The sequence below is a fragment of the Lolium perenne genome, chromosome 7, assembly GCF_019359855.2.
Source record: "Lolium perenne isolate Kyuss_39 chromosome 7, Kyuss_2.0, whole genome shotgun sequence".
Classification (NCBI taxonomy): Eukaryota; Viridiplantae; Streptophyta; class Magnoliopsida; order Poales; family Poaceae; genus Lolium; species Lolium perenne.
In genome coordinates this window covers 249,754,656-249,781,299 of record NC_067250.2, presented here as the reverse complement: position 1 = coordinate 249,781,299, position 26,644 = coordinate 249,754,656, and the positions used below count along the sequence as shown (strand labels likewise).

General features: G+C 42.8%; 1 protein-coding gene across 1 annotated transcript; it reads right to left on the bottom strand.

The window, feature by feature from the left end:
- Nucleotides 1-3,340: 3,340 nt before the first annotated feature.
- LOC127313282 (serine/threonine-protein phosphatase PP2A-1 catalytic subunit) lies at nucleotides 3,341-9,434 on the bottom strand. The gene is made up of 6 exons (XM_051343828.2): nucleotides 8,980-9,434; nucleotides 6,762-6,876; nucleotides 5,526-5,634; nucleotides 5,345-5,422; nucleotides 4,353-4,544; nucleotides 3,341-3,790 (listed from the first exon to the last, which is right to left on the bottom strand). Exons 1-6 carry the CDS (start codon nucleotides 9,230-9,232, stop codon nucleotides 3,617-3,619), a joined length of 921 nt encoding a protein of 306 aa, XP_051199788.1. The 5' UTR covers nucleotides 9,233-9,434; the 3' UTR covers nucleotides 3,341-3,616.
- Nucleotides 9,435-26,644: the final 17,210 nt, after the last annotated feature.

The window sequence follows — 26,644 nt, the reverse complement described above, 5'->3', positions numbered from 1 at the left end:
AAATTTCCTCAATGGGCAATTGCTAGATACATGTCCCTCTTCACCACATTTATAGCATTTTATCTTAGGCTTTGCCGTACTCTTACCTCCGGCTTGCTTTGGGACAGTTTCTTTTGCACTGGGTTGAGTGGTCTCTTCTTCCATTCCGTGGGAGTGACTCCTAGATGAGTCTTCCATATAAGAATATGGAGCCTTACTTGCCTTTCTTGCCTTTACCAATCTCTCTGCCTTTAATGCTAGAGCTTGTGCTTGATCAAGGGACCAAATTTGCTGCATCATCAAACGGTCCTAGATAGCATCATTGAAACCATTGATGTATCTTGCAACTTGTTGATCTTCAGTTTCACCAAGGTGGCACCTCACTTGTAGCCTTAGGAACTACTCCGTGTATTCTGAAACGGTCTTATTTCCTTGAGCACAATTCTGAAACTGAATAAATAGGATCTGATCGTAATCTGCAGGCAAAAATCTCCCTTTCAAAAGATTCTTCATCTGCCGCCAAGATCTCACACGAGGTTCTCCTCTTAATCTGCGATCTTCTTGAAGGCGATGCCACCATGCACCAGCTCTTCCTTTTAGCTTGTATGCAACCAAAGAAACTCTACGATCTTCCGGAATATCCATAACCTCAAAGAAAGTCTCCACCTCATACAACCAATCAAGGCACCCCTCAATATCAACATTTCCATTAAAAGTGGGGATCTCAGCTCTCACCTTGTATGTATCCCTCGCATATGTAGAGAGGTGTACTCTCGGATATGTATGGAGATCAGGTTCTTCAAGGCCCTCATCGTTTTCTTCATCTTCAGAAATTTCATCATAAGTTGGCCTTCTTGAGGTACGCTGAACAACATGTGGTTGAGGTGTTTTTGCTCCAAGATGACCTCCCTTTCTTCTCCGCTAAGCATCTTCACCATCCTTTGATGATTCTTCATCATTGGCAGTAGGAGGAACACCCTTTCTGATCATCTCAACAAGCTGATCAAATCTCCGGTTAAGATATTCACGTAACGCTTGGATTTGCTGTTCTGCAGCATCCATTCTCTTTCCCAACTCCTCCATTTCTTGTTGCAGCTTGCTCTCAACGAGGGAACCGACAACTTGAACGGATCAGCAGGGCTCTGTTACCACCTGAAGCAGCACAAGGTTGTGGAGGAACAGCTCCACCGTGTTGCTACAATGTGGACAGCACAAATGTTGAAGGAACCGCTTCAGCGTGTTGCGCTAGATATCACTCTAGGGGCGTAACCTAGATATCGCTCTAGGGGCGGGGCGTCAAGAGTTTAGTCCAAACTCTCAACACACAAGATCTAATCCAAGATCTAAAACAAGAACACAAAGTTCTCTTTATTGATAGGTAGTGGGTACATAGTCCGATTACATAGGTAGAGGTTAGACCTCTATTTATAGGCTGCATGAGCCTTCACTACTTAGCTCTACTTACAACTAGAGTGTTCTAGAGAACACTACATAAGCTAGGGAAAGAACTACAAATATCCTAGTTACAACTTATACTAGAATACTATGGAAACCACTACAGCACACATAACTAGAGGACCATATTACCTAGAATATAGTAGAATTGTGTAGAAGCTAGTACTAGATCTTACTTATGTTTTATTTTTATTTTGTTTCATATATTGTCCCTCATCAATCGAGTCCTAGGACCGTCTGAGCATGCACTGGCACCTTATGGGGCTGCAGCACCAAGACCTTGCCACGGAGCTGCGCCTCGTCGCCGGCCTCGACAGCTCGCATGAGGTGGTGCGCTTGCTGGAGCATGCCATGTACGTGCTTGGCTCGCCGCAGAGGACGCGCGCGGTCGCGCTGTGCTTAGACCTCCCAGCATGTTGAGATTGCCAGTGTTGGAGGTGAGGGTCGATCTCACCGCAGCGATGATAGAACACGGCCGGCACACGTGCATGTTGACTATTATTTCAGCAATCCACTGTCGTCTTGGGCGAATAATAGTGTGACACCTCGCCAAAACCAGCATGCAAAACAGCTTACCAAGACTGAGGGGGTTAACTGCCCGGTTTTGTAAACTTAGGGGGGTTAAGTGTGCTATTTTAAAGTTGAGGGGGCGTCCCAACTCCAAAACTTGTGGGGGTTATGTGGACTTCTTTCGCTTGTGATGTGGTGAGCATGCCGCCGAAGTCACTGGGTCAGGCTGCTTCTCCTCTTAATTTTTTTTTTCATTTCTGTTTTCTGTTTTATTATTATTATTTTCGAGCATGTTCCTTAAAATGCTTGTTTTTTATATTATTTTTGCAGTCAATACCACATATATTTATAGCAATAACAGTTAGTACATGATAATAAGACACGAGGTGACTTCTATTATTACAAAATAAAATCTAAAAGAACTAACAAATCTTCAAAGTTTTCACAATCTTGTATTTTCCTTGGAGGTGGCCAAAGATAGATACCATGAATACCACGAAGGCCAAGGTTGCGTGCAGCCATTGAAATATGCTAAGAAAAAGCAACTGAACAACCTGATTGATGTTGCCAGGGTACCAAGAGTACAAATCACTGTCGTCGAGAACGTAGCAGCTGGGATAAATATTGCGATGACATACATCCTCGCGGCAACCATGAGAAAAGATATCCGACGAAGCAAGATCCGAAGAACCATACCTACATAAATTTAATCTTGCAACACCATTGTTGACGCTGGGAGGACAATATCACCATCAAAAAATAGGCCAAGGACTAATTATTGTAGATCATGTCATCTCCATTGATTTGGAAATTAAAAGAAGACGAATAACTAAGATCCTAACCTAATCTTACAAAAACACTACTTTTATTAAAACCTCCACTCATTGATCGGGTTCCGCATCCCTCCTGACTAAGACGGAACCCTCCTGACAACAGCAAGACCGACAGGAGGAGGAACCGATCTATGGTGCAAAGGAGGTGGAGGCAGCAGTTCTTTTCTTTCAGGCCGCGGCGGCTTCAAAAATGATACTAGTATGTACCACGAAGTCAGTTTAACTTGATCACATATCAGAAAGTATAACTTTGACCAAATATAAATATGGGGTAATTGTAAACTAAAGGCGCTGCTCTCTGTTCAGCTGATTGTCAAGTGCCAATACTTGATTTTACTACAGGAAAAATCCTCGTGTACTAAAAGAAACTTGAATGGTTCGACGGACTTGTAATGTAGTCTAGATTTGGCATGCTTATTTCGTCATACCAGAGTAGGAGAAAAACATAAACAGGAAATTGCACTAGGAAGATCTCCCACAGTACATAGAAGACAACAAAACAAGCCAGAAATTAGCTCGAGAATTCAGATTGTCCAGGCAACATCTTTTGAAGAGAGCAGAAATATGTTGCGAGACGATTCTATTGCAGCTTCTCTTCTGTCTTGGAAATAATACAAAATGGAGATACAAAAAGAAAATACCAATGCAATGTACTTTTAACATGTCCTATGAGGTCCTGAGAAGCGGCAACCAAAATCTCCAAACAAAAGAATGAGAGGGGGTACACAACTCGGCTCAAGGAAACCCATTTTCTAAGGACATAGATCTACAGATCCAGGCACTGCTGCGGGCAACAGGAGCACCCGCGGCAGTCAAGTTAAAAAAGAGCAGCACCACAATTACAAAAAGTAGTCGGGAGTCTTGCGCGTTGTATCCGGCTCGATTTGCCGTGGTGCTGGATCGAATTGGAGGAAGTTCTGATCCATGTTTTCCCCTATTTCGAGAATCGCAGCCATGTTACCACATCGGTAACAGTAGTTTGGCGCGCTGAAAACTGTGACAACGTTCTTCTCCTGCATGAAAATCAACATAAAGCAAATTAACTATTCAAGTTCCTGCAAGGAACTTATCCAAACTGACTCTCAAATGCCAGACAAGGTATGGGAAATTTTATGTGCATGTTCTTGTGTCCAGTAAAATATGCAAGGACAACTAAACGCTTCGTAATGCTTCTGAGATCAGCAAGCAACTATATACCAGACATCAAATCAAGTTTAGTGCTGCTCTTCACATGATTGTGTCATACAATATGTGACTACATAAACAATTAGTAGTTGCCATTTTAATCCAGATGGGCCGGATCCTTTGCATGTCATTAAATCTCCAGATAAATAATTAGTAGCTACCATGTTAATGGTATCAGTTAATGGTATCAGTTATCAGCTACCATGATTGTGTCATACAAAAATCAAGTCTTTGAAAAAATGGCACCGATATTAATGATTAGGACAATATCAGTTAGAGTTCAATGAGAAGGGGCAACAGAGATTTTGAAAACGAAACATAAACTTGGTAAAAAGAATATGGTGCGGAAAATTATTAGACGAACTGAAATCAAATACAACGGATACCAACCTGGGCCCAATTAAACCCTTCCATCACAAGTTGATGGGCCCTTGAAATAAGGCTAAGTCCATTTGTATGGTTGAATTGTTGTGCAATATCTTGTCCAAATGTGTACCCTGCTCCTCTTGGCGAAATCCCCCATCCGCATCGGTCATCTGGGTCAGACCACAATAGATCACACATGGGACCTTCATGCGGGACCTACAGCCATTGTTTAGCAAAATATTAATGAAGAGTTGACCAAATTGCAGAATACAGCACACGCGTGCACGCCACAATAATTCATTAATTCTTAAACCCAAAGGTGCCATAAGGTCGACTTCATGCATTGTAAGATCAACAATCGATACAGGCAAAACTGTCTAGCAACCTGCAAACATATTGCAGGTTTCAATTCTTAGGTCACTTTTTCGCTGAAACTGAACTAGCAAACAATATTCACAAAGGACTGGAAAACAGTGAAACACGGTTAAACCTCAGACCACATAACTGCAACTAGTTGAGAACTTACAGAAGTCGTTCTTAAATCCAGAAGTTTCTAGTTTACTTTAATTCTTAGTCCATTTCCCATGGTACACACACTGCATCTTGGTGAATATCCAATTGTACATCACAAATAAGCGATGTGTTGCATCTTCTTAGACCAAACATTGCTAATATTTGCTCAGGATACATATAGCACACTGATGAAAAATAATCATATCAGATGAAGGTTTCTGGATGCCATGTGCCATGCATATATGCAAGATAAACTGTGAAATCACATTCAATGCTAGAAAAAGAGAAGCTGCACACGATCTCCTTTTCTCAATCCTGACGATCGACTGTGATCTCTACATATTGCTTCAAAAGTCTAATACCGATGGTTCTGTTAAAGAGCTATCATTACCTTCCAGGAAAGGCAAACATTGTCTATCAAGTAGTTTTAAATCAACAAACTGCGTGCATAAAATGGTCCAAAATTAGGCACTAGCTCAAAGTTCATTGTAAATTTTGTGTACCTCTTGTATGCGATCAAGAGAGCGAATATTGTCCAATGTATCCAATGATGGAGAGAGACCACCATGGAGGCAGAATACCTACAAAATAGAATTTCCTCTTTTACCAGGCGTACATGGAAAGGAAAGGAATGCTATGTCCATATTGACAGAGCAAACCGACCACTTGGTGAAAAGAATAGACCTGATTTTCTATAAGAGCTGTGAGAGGCAAATAATCAAACAAATCCGTGAAGTACTTCCAAACGTTTGCATTTCCATACTTCCGCAAGCATTCATCGTAGAAGCCATACCTGTAACCAAAAACTCAGTGTCAAGAAACTCCCTGACTCAGGTGTTGGCAGGAGTGCTTGCATTATAGGAAATAGCCAGATGCAGCCTAACACATCATCTAGAGCTTAAACTATCATATAACTGCTAGTTCTTGGAATAACATTTTCAGACCAAAGCCAGCCATCACCTCATGGAGTAAATCAGCATAAAAGATGACTTACATTGCATAAGTCAGTGTGATCTAGGGAGAGAGCGAAGGGAAACCATATATTTTATTGCTACATCTGAATTTCCAAATGGGCCATTTACCATTGAAGAGATCCAGGGGAGCAATCAGCCACAGCAAATGATTTCTTCATCTTTTAGGGTTTTAGTCACAAAATTGCCATCGGCATGGCCCTAAGGTGCACCTAAACATGCACATCTAATCCATCAAAATCCCATGTAACAAACCTAAATCAGAGTTAACAAGTGAAAACCCAAACAAGGTTTAAATGCATAATACTTACACAACTAACTTTATTCAAATTAAAGTATATAGCGGATCAGAAAGAAAATATAATCCCTCCATTTCAAAATAGGTGGTGTATTTTGTTTTGTTATGACAAGCCTTTGACAAACAAATACTTTATAAGTATATATCCTATGTGCTAAAATTTGATGTCATAATATTCATATTAACTTGCTTATGGTTATGATTTTGTATCATGTATATTACATAATAGTAGCATAATCGTTGGTCAAAGGCTTGCCAACAATATTTAAGTACTATCATGTTTGTGCTTAAGGACAAAAGAAAGAGATTCAGGTTTAGACAGGAATCTTGAATAAATAGCCAAGTTACTTAAAAGTAAAGATTGCCAAAATGTTTTACTGGGCTGGGTACTGAGAAAAAGTAAAGTCACAGCCAGGAGATAACAAAATAGCATATGGATTAATCTTCCAACAGTGGATAATTGTTAGTGCCTTTTGACCACAGAGTATGCTCGTGTCTGGAGACGATCAATTTTCAACTCAATTGTTTAAACAGAATTACAATATAATGTCCATATGTCTTGCAGTAATTGTGCAATACAGAAGTACTATGCTGAAACTAGGTATGGGCAACTGCAGTAAGATTTTTCTGGTTCGGGGAATAGAAACTCACACTTGAGTGATTTGTCTGCTCTCGTGATTTCCTCTCAATATTGTAATTCTGTCTCTATAACGAACTTTGAGAGCCACTAATAATGAAACAGTCTCCACTGAATAGTATCCACGGTCTGCAGTAGAAGGCAATAAAGTCAATCCATTTGTAACTCAGAGCCAAACAAACACAATCCATATAAACATAAATTAATTGAATTATTGACAGAAATAAAAGCTCAGCTCACTCAATAACTTAATAGATATTATAGAATTTCTGTCAAAAGTTTAGTAAGCGAAAACTTCTAAGTAAAGGGTTCGCTAAGTGGTGTCTTATTTTTTTGACTCATGGTTGTGCTGCGGGCCTACAGTGCACACAAACTTAATACTCCCTCCATTCCATAATTCTTGTCGTAGTATCGACAAGAATTGTGGAACGGAGGGAGTACATCACAAGCATGCGCTGTAGACGCCATGATTTTGAAGGTGGTATGTCACCGAAAACCTGCACTAACTATTTCAGTCGCTTAGAACAAAGCAGTAAAGCAGGGCAAGACCATGCCTTAGGAATCCTGGAACAGAGCAATCAGCAAACAATTACAAGAGAGAAGGAAAACATGAGATGGGTCACCTATTCCGCTATTCGAACATTACCTAACACCCCCATCGACCAAAAGCGCATTTAATAGCCCATCTACTCTTTCGACCTAATTCCCACAACCACTCCAATCTCCCTCACCACAGCCACCACACCCATTACCTCCTTCCTCACAGCAAGAGCAATCATCACACGACCCTACCTTCTCCCTTATAACCCCTCATGCCTCCCTTACCACAGCAGGGTCACCGCGGGACGCTCTCCTGGGAATGCAGGGAGGAGACGGATCGTAGCTTATCACACCCAAGAGCAGCACCCAGGGCAGCGGTAGAAAATTCTCCGACCGCCATTGCTAGATGACTAAGGCGAGGGGAAACACCTTACCATCTTGGGGCGCTTAGGCGCTGAAGTGGCACTTAAGGGACACGTTGAGAACCATGGTAGACGGAAGCATGCTGAGATCAGTTGTGTAGATGCTTTATATGCAGCCAACCAATATTGTAGCATAACGACACAGAAATGTCCCTATTAGTCGGTTCATAAGTAGAGAACAAAGCTATGCAAGACATCTAAATTATAAGTTTAAATTTCCCGGGCAGCCTTCAACTTGTTAAAGGAGGCAACCAAGACCATAACTACAATAACGCACTGTTAGTGGAAAGGAGAAAATCACTCCGAGGCTTCAACGATATCCATTTATGCCCATGACAAAATGGGCTGTACGCTAAAGAGAAAGTCATGATTACAATAAATTCTGGCTAGGTTGACATATCCAATCCAAAACAGCACGTAATCATTCAATCAACAGAAGAAAACCTAACAGCATGGAACAAATTCAAGCAACACTAAAATAAGAAAACGGACATGATGAGCAGCTAATTATCTCGTAAACGAATCACGTAGCGAATTTGCAGCCGCAGCCTCAATACGCTCCATTATTGATCTGATTATTAAACGAGCTCACCGAATCCTCTTGGGGAGCAAAGGGGCGGGTGCGTTGGGAAAGCACCGACGTAGCCACCCATGAGCAGGTGCCGTAATACAGATTAGTTACGTGAACGCTTTACATGAAGCGAACCAATACGGTAGCAGGATACGGATAACGACGAAGAAAGGCCCCGATTTGTCGGTTCATAGGCAGAGAACAAAGATACGCCAGGCCGTCCGAATTCAAAGCTCGATTTTCCCGGGCAGCCTTGAACTTGTTGAAAGGGGCAACCAAGACCATCACAGCAATTCTATAAACGCGCGGTTGCTACAGGAGGGAAAGAACTTAGAGGCTTCAAGGATGTCCGTTGGTGCCCATGAGGAGAAGGACCATATATAGGCTCGGGTATATGCTTGAGAGGAAGCCATGCTTGCAATAAATTCCGACTGGATCAACAACGTATCCAATCCAACACAGTAAATGAGCATTTAATCAACGGGAGAGAACCTAACATCATCACGGAACAATCCAACCAATATTATAAGGAACGAGCAGCCATAAATAAATAAATAAGAAAGAGCGCGGGCCTGACGAGCATAATCAACCTATAAAATTATCCGGCAGCTCAAATCTCCGGAACGGGGCATGATCTACCGAATCCCCAACCAGATCGAACGGCCTGGCTGAGCGAGAGAAGCAAGGGGACGAACGTACCGACGTAGTCTCCCATGAAGAGGTAGTTAGTGTCGGGCGTGTCGCCCCCGATGCGGAATAGCTCGATGAGGTCGTAGAACTGGCCGTGGATGTCGCCGCAGACGGTGACGGGGCAGCGCACGGGCTGCACGTTCCACTCCTCCATGAGGATGGCCTTGGCCTGGTCGCAGAGCGCCTTGACCTCGGCGTCCGGCAGGTACTTGCAGTCCCGCAGCTGCGAGATCTGCCGGTCCAGATCCGAGTGCGACGGCATCGTCGCTGCGCGCCGCTCCGCTCCGCCGCGGCAGGCTCAGAACCAGTGTCTCGCCGGCGAGGCCGCGGGGCGTCCGGCGGGATCGGCGGCGGAGGAGATGGGGGTGGGGATGTGGGCGGAGGAGGAGGACGCGCTCATGCCTCCATTTTTTTCCCTCTGTGCGCTCGCGCGTTGTGGTAGGAGGAGGGAGGATTTTTTTTTTTTTCGCTTGCCTTTCCTCGCTGTCGGTATTTGTTTTGGGTTTGGCTTGGTGATTTGGTCATGCTGCGAATATTTTTTTATTTTTTATGGGAGGAAAGGCGTACTTTCCAGGTGTGGAGAGGTTAGATTAGGTTAGGGAATGAGAGGATGTTCCGTGGAATGGATGTCTGTGGCCCGCGTGTGTCTGCCTATCTGTACCGCATTCCGGCATGGGCCATGGGCTGCGTTTGTAACAAAAAGGTACACAAATTAGTGTAGGAATAACTGTGATTTAGGCAAAATTAGTAATTTGCAGCACTTTTAGTTATGCTGAAAAGCCAATCGCGACACCTCACACGTCATGATTTATGCACGTGCAAAGCTGTAATTACAGTAGTAGTAGTAGTTTGAACTATGTTCAATGCTATGCATACAAGCCGCCACAAGCCCAAAATTTTGACCTACGAATTTCTAGGGCGTGCTAAGGTGGTCAAAGGGCTGACTTTCTTAAAAGGTCATCGATTCTGACAGATAACAACGGCTTGGTGTGCAAACCACTTGTAAGTATGCGGTGCAAGCATGATGGGTTCTCGATTTGCTTGCTGATCAAGTTTATTATCTTTATTTTATTTTATTTTCTGAAGTTCGATCAATCCGTTGAATATCTTCAAAAGTAGACACAAATGCTTAAAAGTAATAAAAATTACAGATCGGTCTTTGGACCACCTAGCGACGACTATAATCACTAGCACGAGCTGAATGTGCGCCCGTCCTAGCAACGGGTGTATATTTAGATATTATAGGTTTTAACTAGGAAGTTTGCCGTGGGCATAAAAACCGAAGACCGAAAACCGAAACTGAAAAGACCGAGACCGAAATCGAAAAGACCGAGACCGAAAAAACCGTTAGAAATTTGGGTAGCAAACTAGAAAAGACCGAAATTTGATTAGAAATTTAGTCATCACTTATACATAACCCTAATAGACCGAAAGACCGATTTTATTTTATTTTGAGAGAATTATGTACGGAAGCAGCCAAATTTGTGTGTCAGCCTAGTTTATGTACATCTAGTCTATAGGCCCAACTACTGAACCAAGCGTACCATCTAGTCTCTGTGCCCAACAACTGAGTATCCCAGCCCAGTGTAATGTAGATTCTCCCGTGCGCGAGAGATGAGTTGATCGCTTCCCACTTTTCCAGTACCGGGCGTCGATTCCCCTTCTTGCGCACTAGATTTTGGTCTATTTGGTCATGACCGAAGACCGAACCGAATAGACCGAAGACCGAATAACAGAAAACCGGAAAGACCGAATTTATTACGGGTATCATTTTCTAGATGACCGAAATTGTTAAAGACCGAAAAGACCGAACCAAACTAACCAAAAAGACCGAACGTCCACCCTTAGATTGTTTGCCATCATATTTTATAAGTACTACAATGTATGGGTTATCTGAAGTAATGCAAAAAATTTGGGTAGAAGTACTCACCGAAAAACCTGAAAGTGGTACTATAGCACCATGGTTCAAGTTTTTCTTTTCTAGCACGCATAGGTATCGCTGGAAGAAGTAAAGTGATTCCCCCGTAAAGAAAGCATGAGCGATATATTCTGCCTTAATAGGGATCTTTATTGCGGGGAGAAGAAGCATAATTGGAAGGGTCAAACTCCTCTATCGTGGAAAGACTGGAAGGATAAAGGTGCAAAATCACATGTTTGATCGGTGAATCCGAAACTACGGTTGAGGTTAAAGATTTAGAGAGTGGATTTGATGACCGAGTGTATACGTGAGCACGCCCTAGCCACCGTTGGATCAACACTGGGATTCAGTTTGTGGCTCACGGCGACGATACGGCGTGAATCGCTTTAAAGCGCAGCTGTGCCCATATGACAAATGGAGCGCACCCTGTCTCCTCCCGTCAGCCATGTGAACCACGCAAGGCTCCAGCAGCTGGGCTGGAACCACCGGATGCGCAGCCTGGGCCAGCGGGCGGCGGCCGCCATGCGCGAGCTTCTCCCTGGGTAGCTACTGCCGATGTCCACAGCACCACCTTGTGACCAGATCCCCACCCGCCCAATCCCCTCCACCTTTCTGACCAGCGAGATCACAGGGCAGGCTGCGGCGGCTCACGGGGCAGGCACGGGTGCGGCGGCTCGCAGACCGACGTCGCCGCGGAGGCTCGCAGCTCCCCTGTCCCCTATGCCGTTGGGAACGCCTGAGCTCGCAATCGGAGTAAGGACGGCGCCAGTTGGGCCCGCTGCCGCACCTCAGGTGGCTCAACAGCGAGGTCGCCGGACCGCGACGAGGCGGCTGGGCCACTTCGAGCGCCACCCACACAAGCGCAGGAGGCGGCACGGGGAGAGGTGGCAGAGCGGCTGGATGGGGAAGCAGCAACGGATCCGGTCCCCTCTTTGTTGTATTTTTTCTGTTTGCTTTCCTCGCGACGGATCCGTCGTCGGCGTGCCTCATCAGCTGTTGAACTCACCATGAGCATCACTGCGTCATCCTGATCCTTCTAGTCAACTGAATCGAGCTGGTACAAACTGTGACGGGTGAATTGATCGTTCTAGTCAACTGAATCGAGTGGATGGATAGAGGGGCAACGGCAGCAACTCCGGCGATGTAGCCTCCGCCTCGATGCCTTCCTCCGGACAGAGAGACCCCTCCTCGTGGCCCTACTTCGCGTCGCCACCTCGCGCCGGCCGGCACGGCCCCGCCTTGAGCCCTGCGCGCGCGCGCGCCGTGGTTGGTAGGGTTTGCCTGTCCGCGGCTTCCTCCGGCGCTGGCGGGGGAGCCACGGTCAGGGGCAACATTGCGTTTTCTTTCCGCGGCGACCATACGTCTTTGATTTGGGAATCGGAGATGAGCAGTGTTCGTCGGTGTTAGTTCATCGGCGACCATACGTCCTTGATTTGGGAATCGGAGATGACTGATACGTCTCAAACGTATCTATAATTTCTTATGTTCCATGTTACTTTATTGATGATACACACATGGTTTATACACACTTTATGTCATATTTATGCATTTTCCGGCACTAACCTATTGACGAGATGCCGAAGAGCCAGTTGTTGTTTTCTACTGTTTTTTGTTTCAGAAATCCTAGTAAGGAAATATTCTCGGAATTGGACGAAATCAACGCCCAGGGTCCTATTTTTCCACGAAGCTTCCAGAAGACCGAAAAGGAAACGAAGTGGGGCGACGAGGCGCCGACACAACAGGGCGGCGCGGCCCAGGCCTTGGCCGCGCGGCCCTGGCGTGTGGGGCCCTCGTGGCGCCCCCTGACCTACCCTTCCACCTACTTAAAGCCTTCGTCGAGAATACCCCAGTACCGAGAGCCACGATACGGAAAACCTTCCAGAGACGCCGCCGCCGTCAATCCCATCTCGGGGGATTCAGGAGATCGCCTATGGCACCCTGCCGGAGAGGGGAATCATCTCCCGGAGGACTCTTCACCGCCATGGTCGCCTCCGGAGTGATGTGTGAGTAGTTCACCCCTGGACTATGGGTCCATAGCAGTAGCTAGATGGTTGTCTTCTCCTCATGTGCTATCATTGTTCGATCTTGTGAGCTGCCTAACATGATCAAGATCATATATTTGTAATGCTACATGTTGCATTTGTTGGGATCCGATGAATATGAAATACTATGTTATGTTGATTATCAATCTATATGTGTTGTTTATGATCTTGCATGCTCTCCGTTGCTAGTAGAGACTCTGTCCAAGTTGATACTTGTGACTCCAAGAGAGAGTATTTATGCTCGATAGTGGGTTCATGCCTCCATTAAATCTGGGACAGTGAGAGAAAGTTCTAAGGTTGTGGATGTGTTGTTGCCACTAGGGATATTTGTCTAAGGATATTTGTGTTGATTACATTACGCACCATACTTAATGAAATTGTTTGTTGTTTGCAACTTAATACTGGAAGGGGTGCGGACGCTAACCTGAAGGTGGACTTTTTAGGCATAGATGCATGCTGGATAGCGGTCTATGTACTTTGTCGTAATGCCCAATTGAATTTCACAATACTCATCATAATATGTATGTGCATTGTTATGCCCTCTTTATTTGTTAATCGCCCAACTGACATGCTATTTCTTATCGGAGAGACGCCACTAGTGAACTGTGGACCTCGGTCCATTCTTTACATCGAATACAATCTACTGCAATACTCGTTTTACTATTCTTTGCAAACATCATCATCCACACTATACATCTAATCCTTTGTTACAACAAGCCGGTGAGATTGACAACCTCACTGTTTCGTTGGGGCAAAGTACTTTGGTTGTGTTGTGCGGGTTCCACGTTGGCGCCGGAATCCCTGGTGTTGCGCCGCACTACACTCCGCCGCCATCAACCTTCAACGTGCTTCTTGGCTCCTACTGGTTCGATAAACCTTGGTTTCTTACTGAGGGAAACTTACTTCTGTACGCATCACACCTTCCTCTTTGGGTTCCCAACGGACGCGTGCTGTACGCGTGTCAAGCATAGATTTCTGGCGCCGTTGCCGGGGAGATCAAGACACGCTGCAAGGGGAGTCTCCACTTCCAATCTCTTTACTTTGTTTAGTCTTGCTTTGCTTTACTTTGTTTTATTTACTGCTTTGTTTGCTCTATATCAAAAATACAAAAAAAATAGTTACTTGTTTTACTTTATTTACTATCTTGTTTGTGTTCTCCATATTAAAAACACAAAAAAATTAGTTAGTTGCATTTACTTTATTTAGTTTATTTTATTTACTACTGCTAAAATGAGTACCCCTGAGCATACTAAGTTGTGTGACTTCACTAGCACAAATAATAATGATTTCTTATGCACACCTATTGCTCCACCTGCTACTACAGCAGAATTCTTTGAAATTAAACCTGCTATACTGAATCTTGTTATGAGAGAGCAATTTTCTGGTGTTAGTTCTGATGATGCTGCTGCCCATCTTAATAATTTTGTTGAACTATGTGAAATGCAAAAGTATAAGGATGTAGATGGTGATATTATAAAATTAAAATTGTTTCCTTTCTCATTAAGAGGAAGAGCTAAAGATTGGTTGCTATCTTTGCCTAAAAAAGTATTGATTCATGGACTAAATGTAAGGATGCTTTCATTGGTAGATATTATCCTCCTGCTAAAATTATATCTTCGAGAAGTAGCATAATGAATTTTAAGCAATTGGATAATGAGCATGTTGCCCAAGCATGGGAAAAAATGAAATCTTTGGTTAAAAATTGCCCTACCCATGGACTGACTACTTGGATGATCATCCAAACCTTTTATGCAGGATTGAATTTTTCTTCGCGGAACTTATTGGATTCAGCTGCTAGAGGTACTTTTACGTCCATCACTCTAGGCGTCGCAACAAAGCTTCTTGATGATATGATGATTAATTACTCTGAATGGCACACGGAAAGAGCTCCACAAGGTAAGAAGGTAAATTATGTTGAAGAAACCTCCTTGATACGCGTACAGCACGCGACCGTTGGGAACCCCAAGATGAAGGTGTGATGCGTACAGCGGCAAGTTTTCCCTCAGTATGAAACCAAGGTTTATCGAACCAGTAGGAGCCAAGAAGCACGTTGAAGGTTGATGGCGGCGAGATGTAGTGCGGCGTAACACCAGGGATTCCGGCGCCAACGTGGAACCTGCACAACACAACCAAAGTACTTTGCCCCAACGAAACAGTGAGGTTGTCAATCTCACCGGCTTGCCGTAACAAAGGATTAGATGTATAGTGTGGATGATGATTGTTTGCAGAGAACAGTAGAACAAGTATTGCAGTAGATTGTATCGATGTAAAAGAATGGACCGGGGTCCACAGTTCACTAGAGGTGTCTCTCCCATAAGATAAATAGCATGTTGGGTGAACAAATTACAGTTGGGCAATTGACAAATAGAGAGGGCATGACAATGCACATACATGATATGATGAGTATTATGAGATTTAATTGGGCATTACGACAAAGTACATAGACCGCTATCCAGCATGCATCTATGCCTAAAAAGTCCACCTTCAGGTTATCATCCGAACCCCTTCCAGTATTAAGTTGCAAACAACAGACAATTGCATTAAGTATGGTGCGTAATGTAATCAATAACTACATCCTCGGACATAGCATCAATGTTTTATCCCTAGTGGCAACATCACATCCATAACCTTAGGGGTTTCTCACTCCCTGCATTCACGGAGACATGAACCCACTATCGAGCATAAATACTCCCTCTTGGAGTTACAAGCATCAACTTGGCCAAAGCATCTACTAGTAACGGAGAGCATGCAAGATCATAAACAACACATAGATTGATAATCAACATAACATAGTATTCTCTATCCATCGGATCCCAACAAACACAACATATAGCATTACAGATAGATGATCTTGATCATGTTAGGCAGCTCACAAGATCCGACAATGAAGCATAATGAGGAGAAGACAACCATCTAGCTACTGCTATGGACCCATAGTCCAGGGGTGAACTACTCACTCATCACTCCGGAGGCGACCATGGCGGTGTAGAGTCCTCCGGGAGATGAATCCCCTCTCCGGCAGGGTGCCGGAGGCGATCTCCTGAATCCCCCGAGATGGGATTGGCGGCGGCGGCGTCTCCGGAAGGTTTTCCGTATCGTGGCTCTCGGTACTGGGGGTTTCGCGATGAAGGCTATAAGTAGGTGGAGGAGATAGGTCAAGGGGCGACGCAAGGGGCCCACACACTAGGCCGGCGCGGCCAGGGCTTGGGCCGCGCCGCCCTAGCGTCTGGCCACCTCGTGGCCCCACTTCGTTAGTCCTCCGGTCTTCTGGAAGCTTCGTGTGAAAATAGGCCCCTGGGCGTTGATTTCGTCCAATTCCGAGAATATTTCCTTACTAGGATTTCTGAAACCAAAAACAGCAGAAAACAGCAACTGGCTCTTCGGCATCTCGTTAATAGGTTAGTGCCGGAAAATGCATAAATATGACATAAAGTATGCATAAAACATGTAGATATCATCAATAATGTGGCATTGAACATAATAAATTATCGATACGTCGGAGACGTATCAGCATCCTCAAGCTTAGTTTCTGCTCGTCCCGAGCAGGTAAACGATAACAAAGATAATTTCTGGAGTGACATGCCATCATAACCTTGATCATACTATTGTAAGCATATGTAATGAATGTAGCGATCCAAACAATGTAAATGACATGAGTAAACAAATGAATCATATAGCAAAGACTTTTCATGAATAGTACTTCAAGACAAACATCAATAAGTCTTGCATAAGAGTTAACTCATAAAGCAATAATTCATAGTAGAGGCATTGAAGCAACACAAAGGAAGATTAAGTTTCAGCGGTTGCTTTCAACTTGTAACATGTATATCTCATGGATAGTTGTCAATGTAAAGTAATATAACAAGTGCAATATGCAAGTATGTAGGAATCAATGCACAGTTCACACAAGTGTTTGCTTCTTGAGGTGGAGAGAAATAGGTGAACTGACTCAACATAAAAGTAAAAGAATGGTCCTTCAAAGAGGAAAGCATCGATTGCTATATTTGTGCTAGAGCTTTGATTTTCGAAAACATATAGACAGCATAAAAGTAAACTTTTGAGAGGTGTTTGTTGTTGTCAACGAATGGTAGTGGGCACTCTAACCCCCTTGCCAGACAAACCTTCAAAGAGCGGCTCCCCTTTTATTTTTATTTTTGTGTGGCACTCCTTCCAACCTATCTTTCACAAACCATGGCTTTCCGAATCCTCGGGTGCCTGCCAACAATCTCATACCATGAAGGAGTGCCTTTTTATTTTAGTTTTATTATGATGACACTCCTCCCCACCTTTGCTTTCTCAAGCCATGGCTAACCGAATCCTTCGGGTGCCGTCCAACAATCACATACCATGGAGGAGTGTCTATTTTTGTTAATTAATTTGGGATTGGGAATCCCATTGCCAGCTCTTTTTGCAAAATTATTGGATAAGCGGATGAAGCCACTAGTCCATTGGTGAAAGTTGCCCAACAAGATTGAAAGATAAACACCACATACTTCCTCATGAGCTATAAAACATTGACACAAATCAGAGGTGATAAATTTTGAATTGTTTAAAGGTAGCACTCAAGCAATTTACTTTGGAATGGCGGAGAAATACCACGTAGTAGGTAGGTATGGTGGACACAAATGGCTTAGTGGTTGGCTCAAGGATTTGGATGCATGAGAAGTATTCCCTCTCAATACAAGGCTTAGGCTAGCAAGGCTTATTTGAAACAAACACAAGGATAAAGTGGTGCAGCAAAACTCACATAAAAGACATATTGTAAACATTATAAGACTCTACACCGTCTTCCTTGTTGTTCAAATTCAATACTAGAAATTATCTAGACCTTAGAGAGACCAATTATGCAAACCAAATTTTAGCAAGCTCTATGTATTTCTTCATTAATAGGTGCAAAGTATATGATGCAAGAGCTTAAACATGAGCACAACAATTGCCAAGTATCACATTATCCAAGACATTATAGCAATTACTACATGTATTATTTTCCAATTTCAACCATATAACAATTTAACGAAGAAGAAACTTTCGCCATGAATACTATGAGTAAAGCCTAAGGACATACTTGTCCATATGCAACAGCGGAGCGTGTCTCTCTCCCACACAATAAATGCTAGGATCCATTTATTCAAACAAAAACAAAAACAAAAACAAACCAACGCTCCAAGCAAAGTGCATAAGATGTGATGGAATAAAAATATAGTTTCACTAGAGGAACCTGATAATGTTGTCGATGAAGAAGGGGATGCCTTGGGCATCCCCAAGCTTAGACGCTTGAGTCTTCTTGATATATGCAGGGGTGAACCACCGGGGCATCCCCAAGCTTAGAGCTTTCACTCTCCTTGATCATGTTGTATCATCTCCCTCTCTTGATCCTTGAAAACTTCCTCCACACCAAACTCAAAACAACTCATTAGAGGGTTAGCGCACAATTAAAATTTACATGTTCAGAGGTGACATAATCATTCTTAACACTTCTGGACATTGCACAAAGCTACTGAAAGTCAATGGAATCGAAAAATCCATCAAGCATAGCAAAACAGGCAATGCGAAATAAAAGGCAGAATCTGTCAAAACAGAACAGTTCGTAAAGACAAATTTTATTGAGGCACCAGACTTGCTCAAATGAAAATGCTCAAATTTAATGAAAGTTGCGTACATATCTGAGGATCAGTCACGTAAATTGGAATAATTTTCTGAGTTACCTACAGAGAATTTGGCCCAGATTCATGACAGCAAAGAAATCTGTTTCTGCGCAGTAATCCAAATCTAGTATGAACCTTACTATCAACGACTTTACTTGGCACAACAATGCACAAAACTAAGATAAGGAGAGGTTGCTACAGTAGTAACAACTTCCAAGACTCAAATATAAAATAAAGGTACTGTAGTAAAAACATGGGTTGTCTCCCATAAGCGCTTTTCTTTAACGCCTTTCAGCTAGGCGCAGAAAGTGTATATCAAGTATTATCAAGAGACGAAGTGTCAACATCATAATTTGTTCTAATGATAGAATCAAAAGGTAACTTCATTCTCTTTCTAGGGAAGTGTTCCATACATTTCTTGAGAGGAAATTGATATTTAATATTACCTTCCTTCATATCAATGATAGCACCAACAGTTCGAAGAAAAGGTCTTCCCAATATAATGGGACAAGATGCATTGCATTCAATATCCAAGACAACAAAATCAACGGGGACAAGGTTATTGTTAACGGTAATGCGAACATTATCAACTCTCCCCAACGGTTTCTTTGTAGAGTTATCAGCAAGATTAACATCCAAATAACAATTTTTCAATGGTGTCAAGTCAAGCATATTATAGATCTTTCTAGGCATAACGGAAATACTTGCACCAAGATCACATAAAGCATTACAATCAAAGTCATTGACCTTCATCTTAATGATGGGCTCCCAACCATCCTCTAGCTTCCTAGGAATAGAAGTTTCGCGTTCTAGTTTCTCTTCTCTAGCTTTTATGAGAGCATTTGTAATATGTTTCGTGAAAGCCAAATTTATAGCACTAGCATTAGGACTCTTAGTAAGTTTTTGTAAGAACTTTATAACTTCAGAGATATGGCAATCATCAAAATCTAAACCATTATAATCTAAAGCAATGGGATCATCATCCCCAATGTTGGAAAAATTTTCAGCAGTTTTATCACAAGCAGTTTCAGCAGTTTTAGCAGTTTCAGGCAGTTTTTCGCGCTTTGCATTAGAAGTGGAAACATTGCCAACACCAATTCTTTTACCATTATTAGTAGGAGGTGCAGCAACATGTGTAGCATTAATATTACTAGTGGTGGTAATAGTCCAAACTTTAGCTATATTATCTTCTTTTTCATTTTCTTCTCTTTCCCACCTAGCACGCAATTCGGCCATCAATCTTATATTCTCATTAATTCTAACTTGGATGGAATTTGCTGTAGTAACAATTTTATGATTATGATTTTCATGAGGCATAACTTTCGATTTCAAAAGATCAACATCAGCAGCAAGACTATCAACTTTAGAAGCAAGTATATCAATTTTCCCAAGCTTTTCTTCAACAGATTTGTTAAAAGCAGTTTGTGTACTAATAAATTCTTTAAGCATAGCTTCAAGTCCAGGGGGTGTGTTCCTATTATTGTTGTAAGAATTCCCATAAGAATTACCATAGCCGTTGCCATTATTATAAGGATATGGCCTATAGTTGTTACTAGAATTGTTCCGGTAAGCATTGCTGTTAAAATTATTATTTTTAATGTAGTTTACATCAACATGTTCTTCTTGAGCAACTAATGAAGCTAACGGAACATTATTAGGATCAACATCTGTCCTACCATTCACAAGCATAGACATAATAGCATCAATCTTATCACTCAAGGAAGAGGTTTCTTCGACAGAATTTACCTTCTTACCTTGTGGAGCTCTTTCCGTGTGCCATTCAGAGTAATTAATCATCATATTATCAAGAAGCTTTGTTGCTTCACCAAGAGTGATGGACATAAAGGTACCTCCAGCAGCTGAATCCAATAGGTTCCGCGAAGAAAAACTCAGTCCTGCGTAAAAGGTTTGGGTGATCATCCAAGTAGTCAGTCCATGGGTTGGGCAATTTTTAACCAAAGATTTCATTCTTTCCCATGCTTGTGCAACATGCTCAGTATCCAATTGTTTAAAATTCATTATGCTACTCCTCAAAGATATAATTTTAGCAGGGGGATAATATCTACCAATAAAAGCATCCTTGCATTTAGTCCATGAATCAATACTATTCTTAGGCAGAGATAGCAACCAATCTTTAGCTCTTCCTCTTAATGAGAAAGGGAACAATTTTAATTTTATTATGTCACCATCTACATCCTTATACTTTTGCATTTCACAAAGTTCAACAAAATTATTGAGATGGGCAGCAGCATCATCAGAACTAACAGCAGAAAATTGCTCTCGCATAACAAGATTCAGTAAAGCAGGTTTAATTTCAAAGAATTCTGCTGTAGTAGCAGGTGGAGCAATAGGTGTGCATAAGAAATCACTATTATTTGTGGTTGTGAAGTCACACAACTTAGTATTTTCAGGAGTACCCATTTTAGCAATAGTAAATAAAGCAAACTAGATAAAGTAAATGCAAGTAACTAATTTTTTTTTTGTGTTTTTGATATAGCAAACAAGATAGCAAATAAAGTAAAACTAGCAACTAATTTTTTGTATTTTGTTTTAGTGCAGCAAACAAAGTAGTAAATAAAAGTAAAGCAAGACAAAAACAAAGTAAAGAGATTGGGATGTGGAGACTCCCCTTGCAGCGTGTCTTGATCTCCCCGGCAACGGCGCCAGAAAACAGTCTTGATACGCGTACAACACGCGACCGTTGGGAACCCCAAGACGAAGGTGTGATGCGTACAGCGGCAAGTTTTCCCTCAGTATGAAACCAAGGTTTATCGAACCAGTAGGAGCCAAGAAGCACGTTGAAGGTTGATGGCGGCGAGATGTAGTGCGGCGCAACACCAGGGATTCCGGCGCCAACGTGGAACCTGCACAACACAACCAAAGTACTTTGCCCCAACGAAACAGTGAGGTTGTCAATCTCACCGGCTTGCTGTAACAAAGGATTAGATGTATAGTGTGGATGATGATTGTTTGCAGAGAACAGTAGAACAATTATTGCAGTAGATTGTATCGATGTAAAAGAATGGACCGGGGTCCATAGTTCACTAGAGGTGTCTCTCTCATAAGATAAATAGCATGTTGGGTGAACAAATTACAGTTGGGCAATTGACAAATAAAGAGGGCATGACAGTGCACATACATGATATGATGAGTATTATGAGATTTAATTGGGCATTACGACAAAGTACATAGACCGCTATCCAGCATGCATCTATGCCTAAAAAGTCCACCTTCAGGTTATCATCCGAACCCCTTCCAGTATTAAGTTGCAAACAACAGACAATTGCATTAAGTATGGTGCGTAATGTAATCAATAACTACATCCTCAGACATAGCATCAATGTTTTATCCCTAGTGGCAACATCACATCCATAACCTTAGGGGTTTCTGTCACTCCCCCAGATTCACGGAGACATGAACCCACTATCGAGCATAAATACTCCCTCTTGGAGTTACAAGCATCAACTTGGCCAAAGCATCTACTAGTAACGGAGAGCATGCAAGATCATAAACAACACATAGATTGATAATCGACATAACATAGTATTCTCTATCCATCGGATCCCAACAAACACAACATATAGCATTACAGATAGATGATCTTGATCATGTTAGGCAGCTCACAAGATCCGACAATGAAGCATAATGAGGAGAAGACAACCATCTAGCTACTGCTATGGACCCATAGTCCAGGGGTGAACTACTCACTCATCACTCCGGAGGCGACCATGGCGGTGTAGAGTCCTCCGGGAGATGAATCCCCTCTCCGGCAGGGTGCCGGAGGCGATCTCCTGAATCCCCCGAGATGGGATTGGCGGCGGCGGCGTCTCTGGAAGGTTTTCCGTATCGTGGCTCTCGGTACTGGGGGTTTCGCGACGAAGGCTATAAGTAGGCGGAGGAGATAGGTCAAGGGGCGACGCGAGGGGCCCACACACTAGGCCGGCGCGGCCAGGGCTTGGCCCTAGGACTAGAAGCAACGCCATCCCCGTCGCCAACAAGGACAAGGCCACCATCACTTGTTATGAGTGTGGAGTGGTTGGGCATTACTCTAATGAGTGCCCCAGGAGACTCGCCAAGATTGCCGGTAACACCGCTGCACCTGCTCAGAACCAACGCCGCTTTGCCGCAAGAAAGAACCAGAACAACAACGGCCGCTACTACAACATGACTGCCACAGAAGCCCAAGAAGCACCTCAGGCCATGCCAAGTATGTCTTCTTGTTAAATCATATCGCCCAATCTCTCTTAGGAACCTAACTTTTCTTAAAATCTCGGGACGAGATTTGTTTAAGGGGGAAGGGTTTGTAACACCCCAAATTTCAAAACAAAGAGAAAATAAATTTCCTTTTTTCCAAAAATGAGAACCAACAAAAACTTTTCTTATATAGGTTGCTATGCTTAGTGCTCCTACCTATTACTTGTGTTGTTGCCATGATGAGTGTTATTATGCTTATGTGATAAACCCTAAAACCCTAAAGTGATCAAGTGAAGATCACAAACCAAATGAAATTAAAAGAGAAAGAAATCAAATAAGAAAAACCCTAAACCCTAACCTTCTCAAAAATCATTTGGATCTATTTTGAGAAACCTAAATTAAAGAAAAAGCCATATGTGGGCCTATAGCCTTAATATGTAAATCTTGAACCCTACATTTTCTTACTTTGCCAAATAATGGTGAACCATTGCAAAACTTATTAAACCCTAAACCTCATCCATCTTGTCACCAATCTTTGAGAAATAAAATAAAAAGGAAAGATCTTATTTAAGAAAAAGGCATATGCAAGCCTATGGATACTTGTTGAAAATGATGAGCTTGGCCTTGTCTACCTTGAGTAGATAAATTGAAATACCTCAACACACTCAACAAAGCACTTACCAACCAATTCAAGTGTGAAACAAAATAAAATCAAACATATGCATAGAGGCATATGTGCCTATGGCTATTTTTGTAAAACTTTACCCTAGGCCTTCCTACTTTATTTAGAGGATTGGAAAACCTTCATAGACCTTATCTAGTACTTCTCAAACCCAATCCAAAGTGAAACAAAAGATTTTAAAAAGAAAGTAATAATGCCATAGAGGCATATGAGAGCAAAATATCAAATTTTGAAATTGAGGATCTTGACCCTAAGACTTGTAGTGAATGGTTGGATCACTCCTATATACCATTTCAACGCTCAACCACATCAATTGGGTCAAGCCTAGTCAAATTAAAAATCAAATGCCACATATGCATAGAGGCATATGTGACACATAGCCATTTTCACCAATTCTTGTCCTATGCACTTCTACTTTTACCAAATGGTGTGAAACCATCTCTAAACCTAATCTAACCTTAAATTGACCCTCAACCTTGCCAAAGTGAAGCAAGGGGAGCACATTACAAGAATAAGAAAAATTGACATGTTCCCTCTCATGTGTTATAGCCAAATTATCAAATCTTGACCTAGCCACCTCCATTGCCTCAAAATGGTTTGAACCTTTCACCTAACTCAATCTAACACCAAATAAACCTCACCCTTGTCAAAATGAAGCAAAGAAAAATAAAAGAATAAAATTTAGAAATTCACAAAACCCTCACATATGGTTTATGTCATTTTTCTAAATCTTTGACCTAGACCAATTTGGCCTTCACTATTAATTGTATTATGCTACTAAACACTTATTACAACTTTTGGAATCAAAGAAACACAAATCAAATCAAATTCAAACTCAAAATTGGCTCACATACAATAATAGTCAAATCTGCCATTTATATTCTGGTCACTACTTTGAGCCTCTCTATTTCAAGTTTTTCAAACTAAACTTTCCCAATTCTTTGCATGTCATCCAAGAGCACATCAAGGAGAAAAACTTTGGTAAAGATCACCATGTCAAATTCATCTTGGATCAAAAACTATGCTCATCCAAAGTTGCAACATTTTATCATACTCAACAATCTCACACTTAGCAAATTTTGCAATACTTTGAATTTAGAATTTCCACCACCACACCTCATCTTCTCTGGTCATTTGTAACTTAACTAAACACACACATTTCAATTTAGTCAACCATTTGAACTCATTTAAATTTGGACAAATTTGCAATTTCCTAATTATGGTACTATTTGACACTATGTCAAATAGTGACTCTACCCCCAACCCTAATGCCCCTAACTACTCTACCCTGTCCCCTTGTCCCCTCTCTTCCTCACAGCAGCACAGAAACCCTAGATGGAGGCCACACATAGCCATGGCAAGGCCATGCCGGCCATGTCACCCTTGGACATGCCAACCCTAGATCCTCCCCTCCCTAGCTCGACCAACCTTGTCCCTCTACTCCCCTGGCTCCCCTCAACACACCTGTGCCCGCCATTGCCGGAGGAGAAGCCCACAGTGACGGCACGCGTCGCGCCCAGAGCGCCCAGGGCCATGCCGAGGACGTCGTGCACGCGCCCGTGGACGCGCGCAGAGCACACGCCGCCCCAGCACTCGACGCCTCCCCCGGACCCCCTAGCTACGCGTTGAGCTCCGCCACCTCGCCAGGAACCCGCCAGACACGGACCCATGTCCTCGCGCCGCATGTCGCCGACGACCGCATCGTCGGATTCCCGCGTCCGTGCCGCCAGAGCTCGCCATTGCACGCACCCATCTGGCCGTCCCCCACCTCGTTCCCTAGCTCTCTAGCACCGCCATGATCACAGCTACCTCGCCCTGCCCCCCTCCTACCCCTCTTCATCGCCGGCGACGCCGCGCGCATGTCGCCACCACCACTGCCCCGCAGCACATCCCCGCAAGTATAAATGGAGCCGTCCCCACGCTATCTCCTCCACAACAAATTTACTCCCCTCTCCTCACTGATCCTCCTCACCACCGTAGCTCGTCCAATTACTGCCTCCACTGCCGAAATCGCAAGATCACCTCCGCCGGAGCCCGCAGATCATCGTCGCCGATCCACGCCGCCTCGAGCCTCGCCACTGCTACCAGGAGCCTCTACACCGTCGACAACGTCGCCTCGCACCCAGTAGAGCCCCGCGGGAACCTCCGTCGCGCCGCCGACCCCCTACCTCGCCGGAGCAGCAAGCTCTTCTCCCCCGACGGTGACGACAATCCATAGTCGTCCGATCGTGCTCTAATCCAACGGTCGACGCGGCGTACCGTTTCGGTAAGGAAAACAGTCACTGACGCGCGGGCCCCTTCTGTCAGCTGGCCCGAAACGTTACTGGGCTGGCCTTCCTGCTTTTCAAACAAATCGGCCCACTTCTTTTCCTGCCCCCAGTTTGAATTCAAATTTCGTTATTTCTTTTTCAGTTAAATTGCAAACTGATGCTGTGTTTAAAATTGAATAACTCCAAATCTACTTGGCCAAATTTTACAAATTTTATATATTTGGAAAGCTTAGAGTTTTCTCTACACAATGCCATTGGATTCAAACCCATATATGTTGTAGAATTAATGTAGCAAAATAAACAAGACAAGGACTTTTCTGCCTTAGAATAATTATTAAAAATCAACCACAAATGATTTTAAGTCAATTCCAACTCCTATAAATCACATTACACTTGTACTAATTGTTTATGCAAAAATATATCATGCTTACTTTGAATGATCATGGCCTAGATTAATTAAAGGACTATATGGCTATTTCTAGTCAAAGATATTGTCCAAAACTATTAATAAATCATAGGGGAGTTTTTCTCTCACTTAAATCTTGTCATGAACAATTCAAAATGAGGTAGAGACTCTGGTCATATATGTCTCAAATGAATTGTTGATGATATTAAATCACCTCAATAGTAGTTGTTAACTTAGTTACAACTATGTGTTAAATCATATGAGAGGTATTCCTCTCATTTAAATCTCGTTCTCAAGTAATTCAACATGAGGTAGTGACCATGGTCTATAAAATCTCATATTGAGTTATTTGGTGACATTAAATCACTACCATGTTAGTATTAAATTGCATGAGGTATGGAACCTCATTTAAATCATTTTCTCAGATGATGAGTATGAAGAGGTTGACTTTGGTCAACCTAGGTCATATATTGTTCATGAGAGAAATTAAATCTTAATAAGATAATGAGAGGAAATT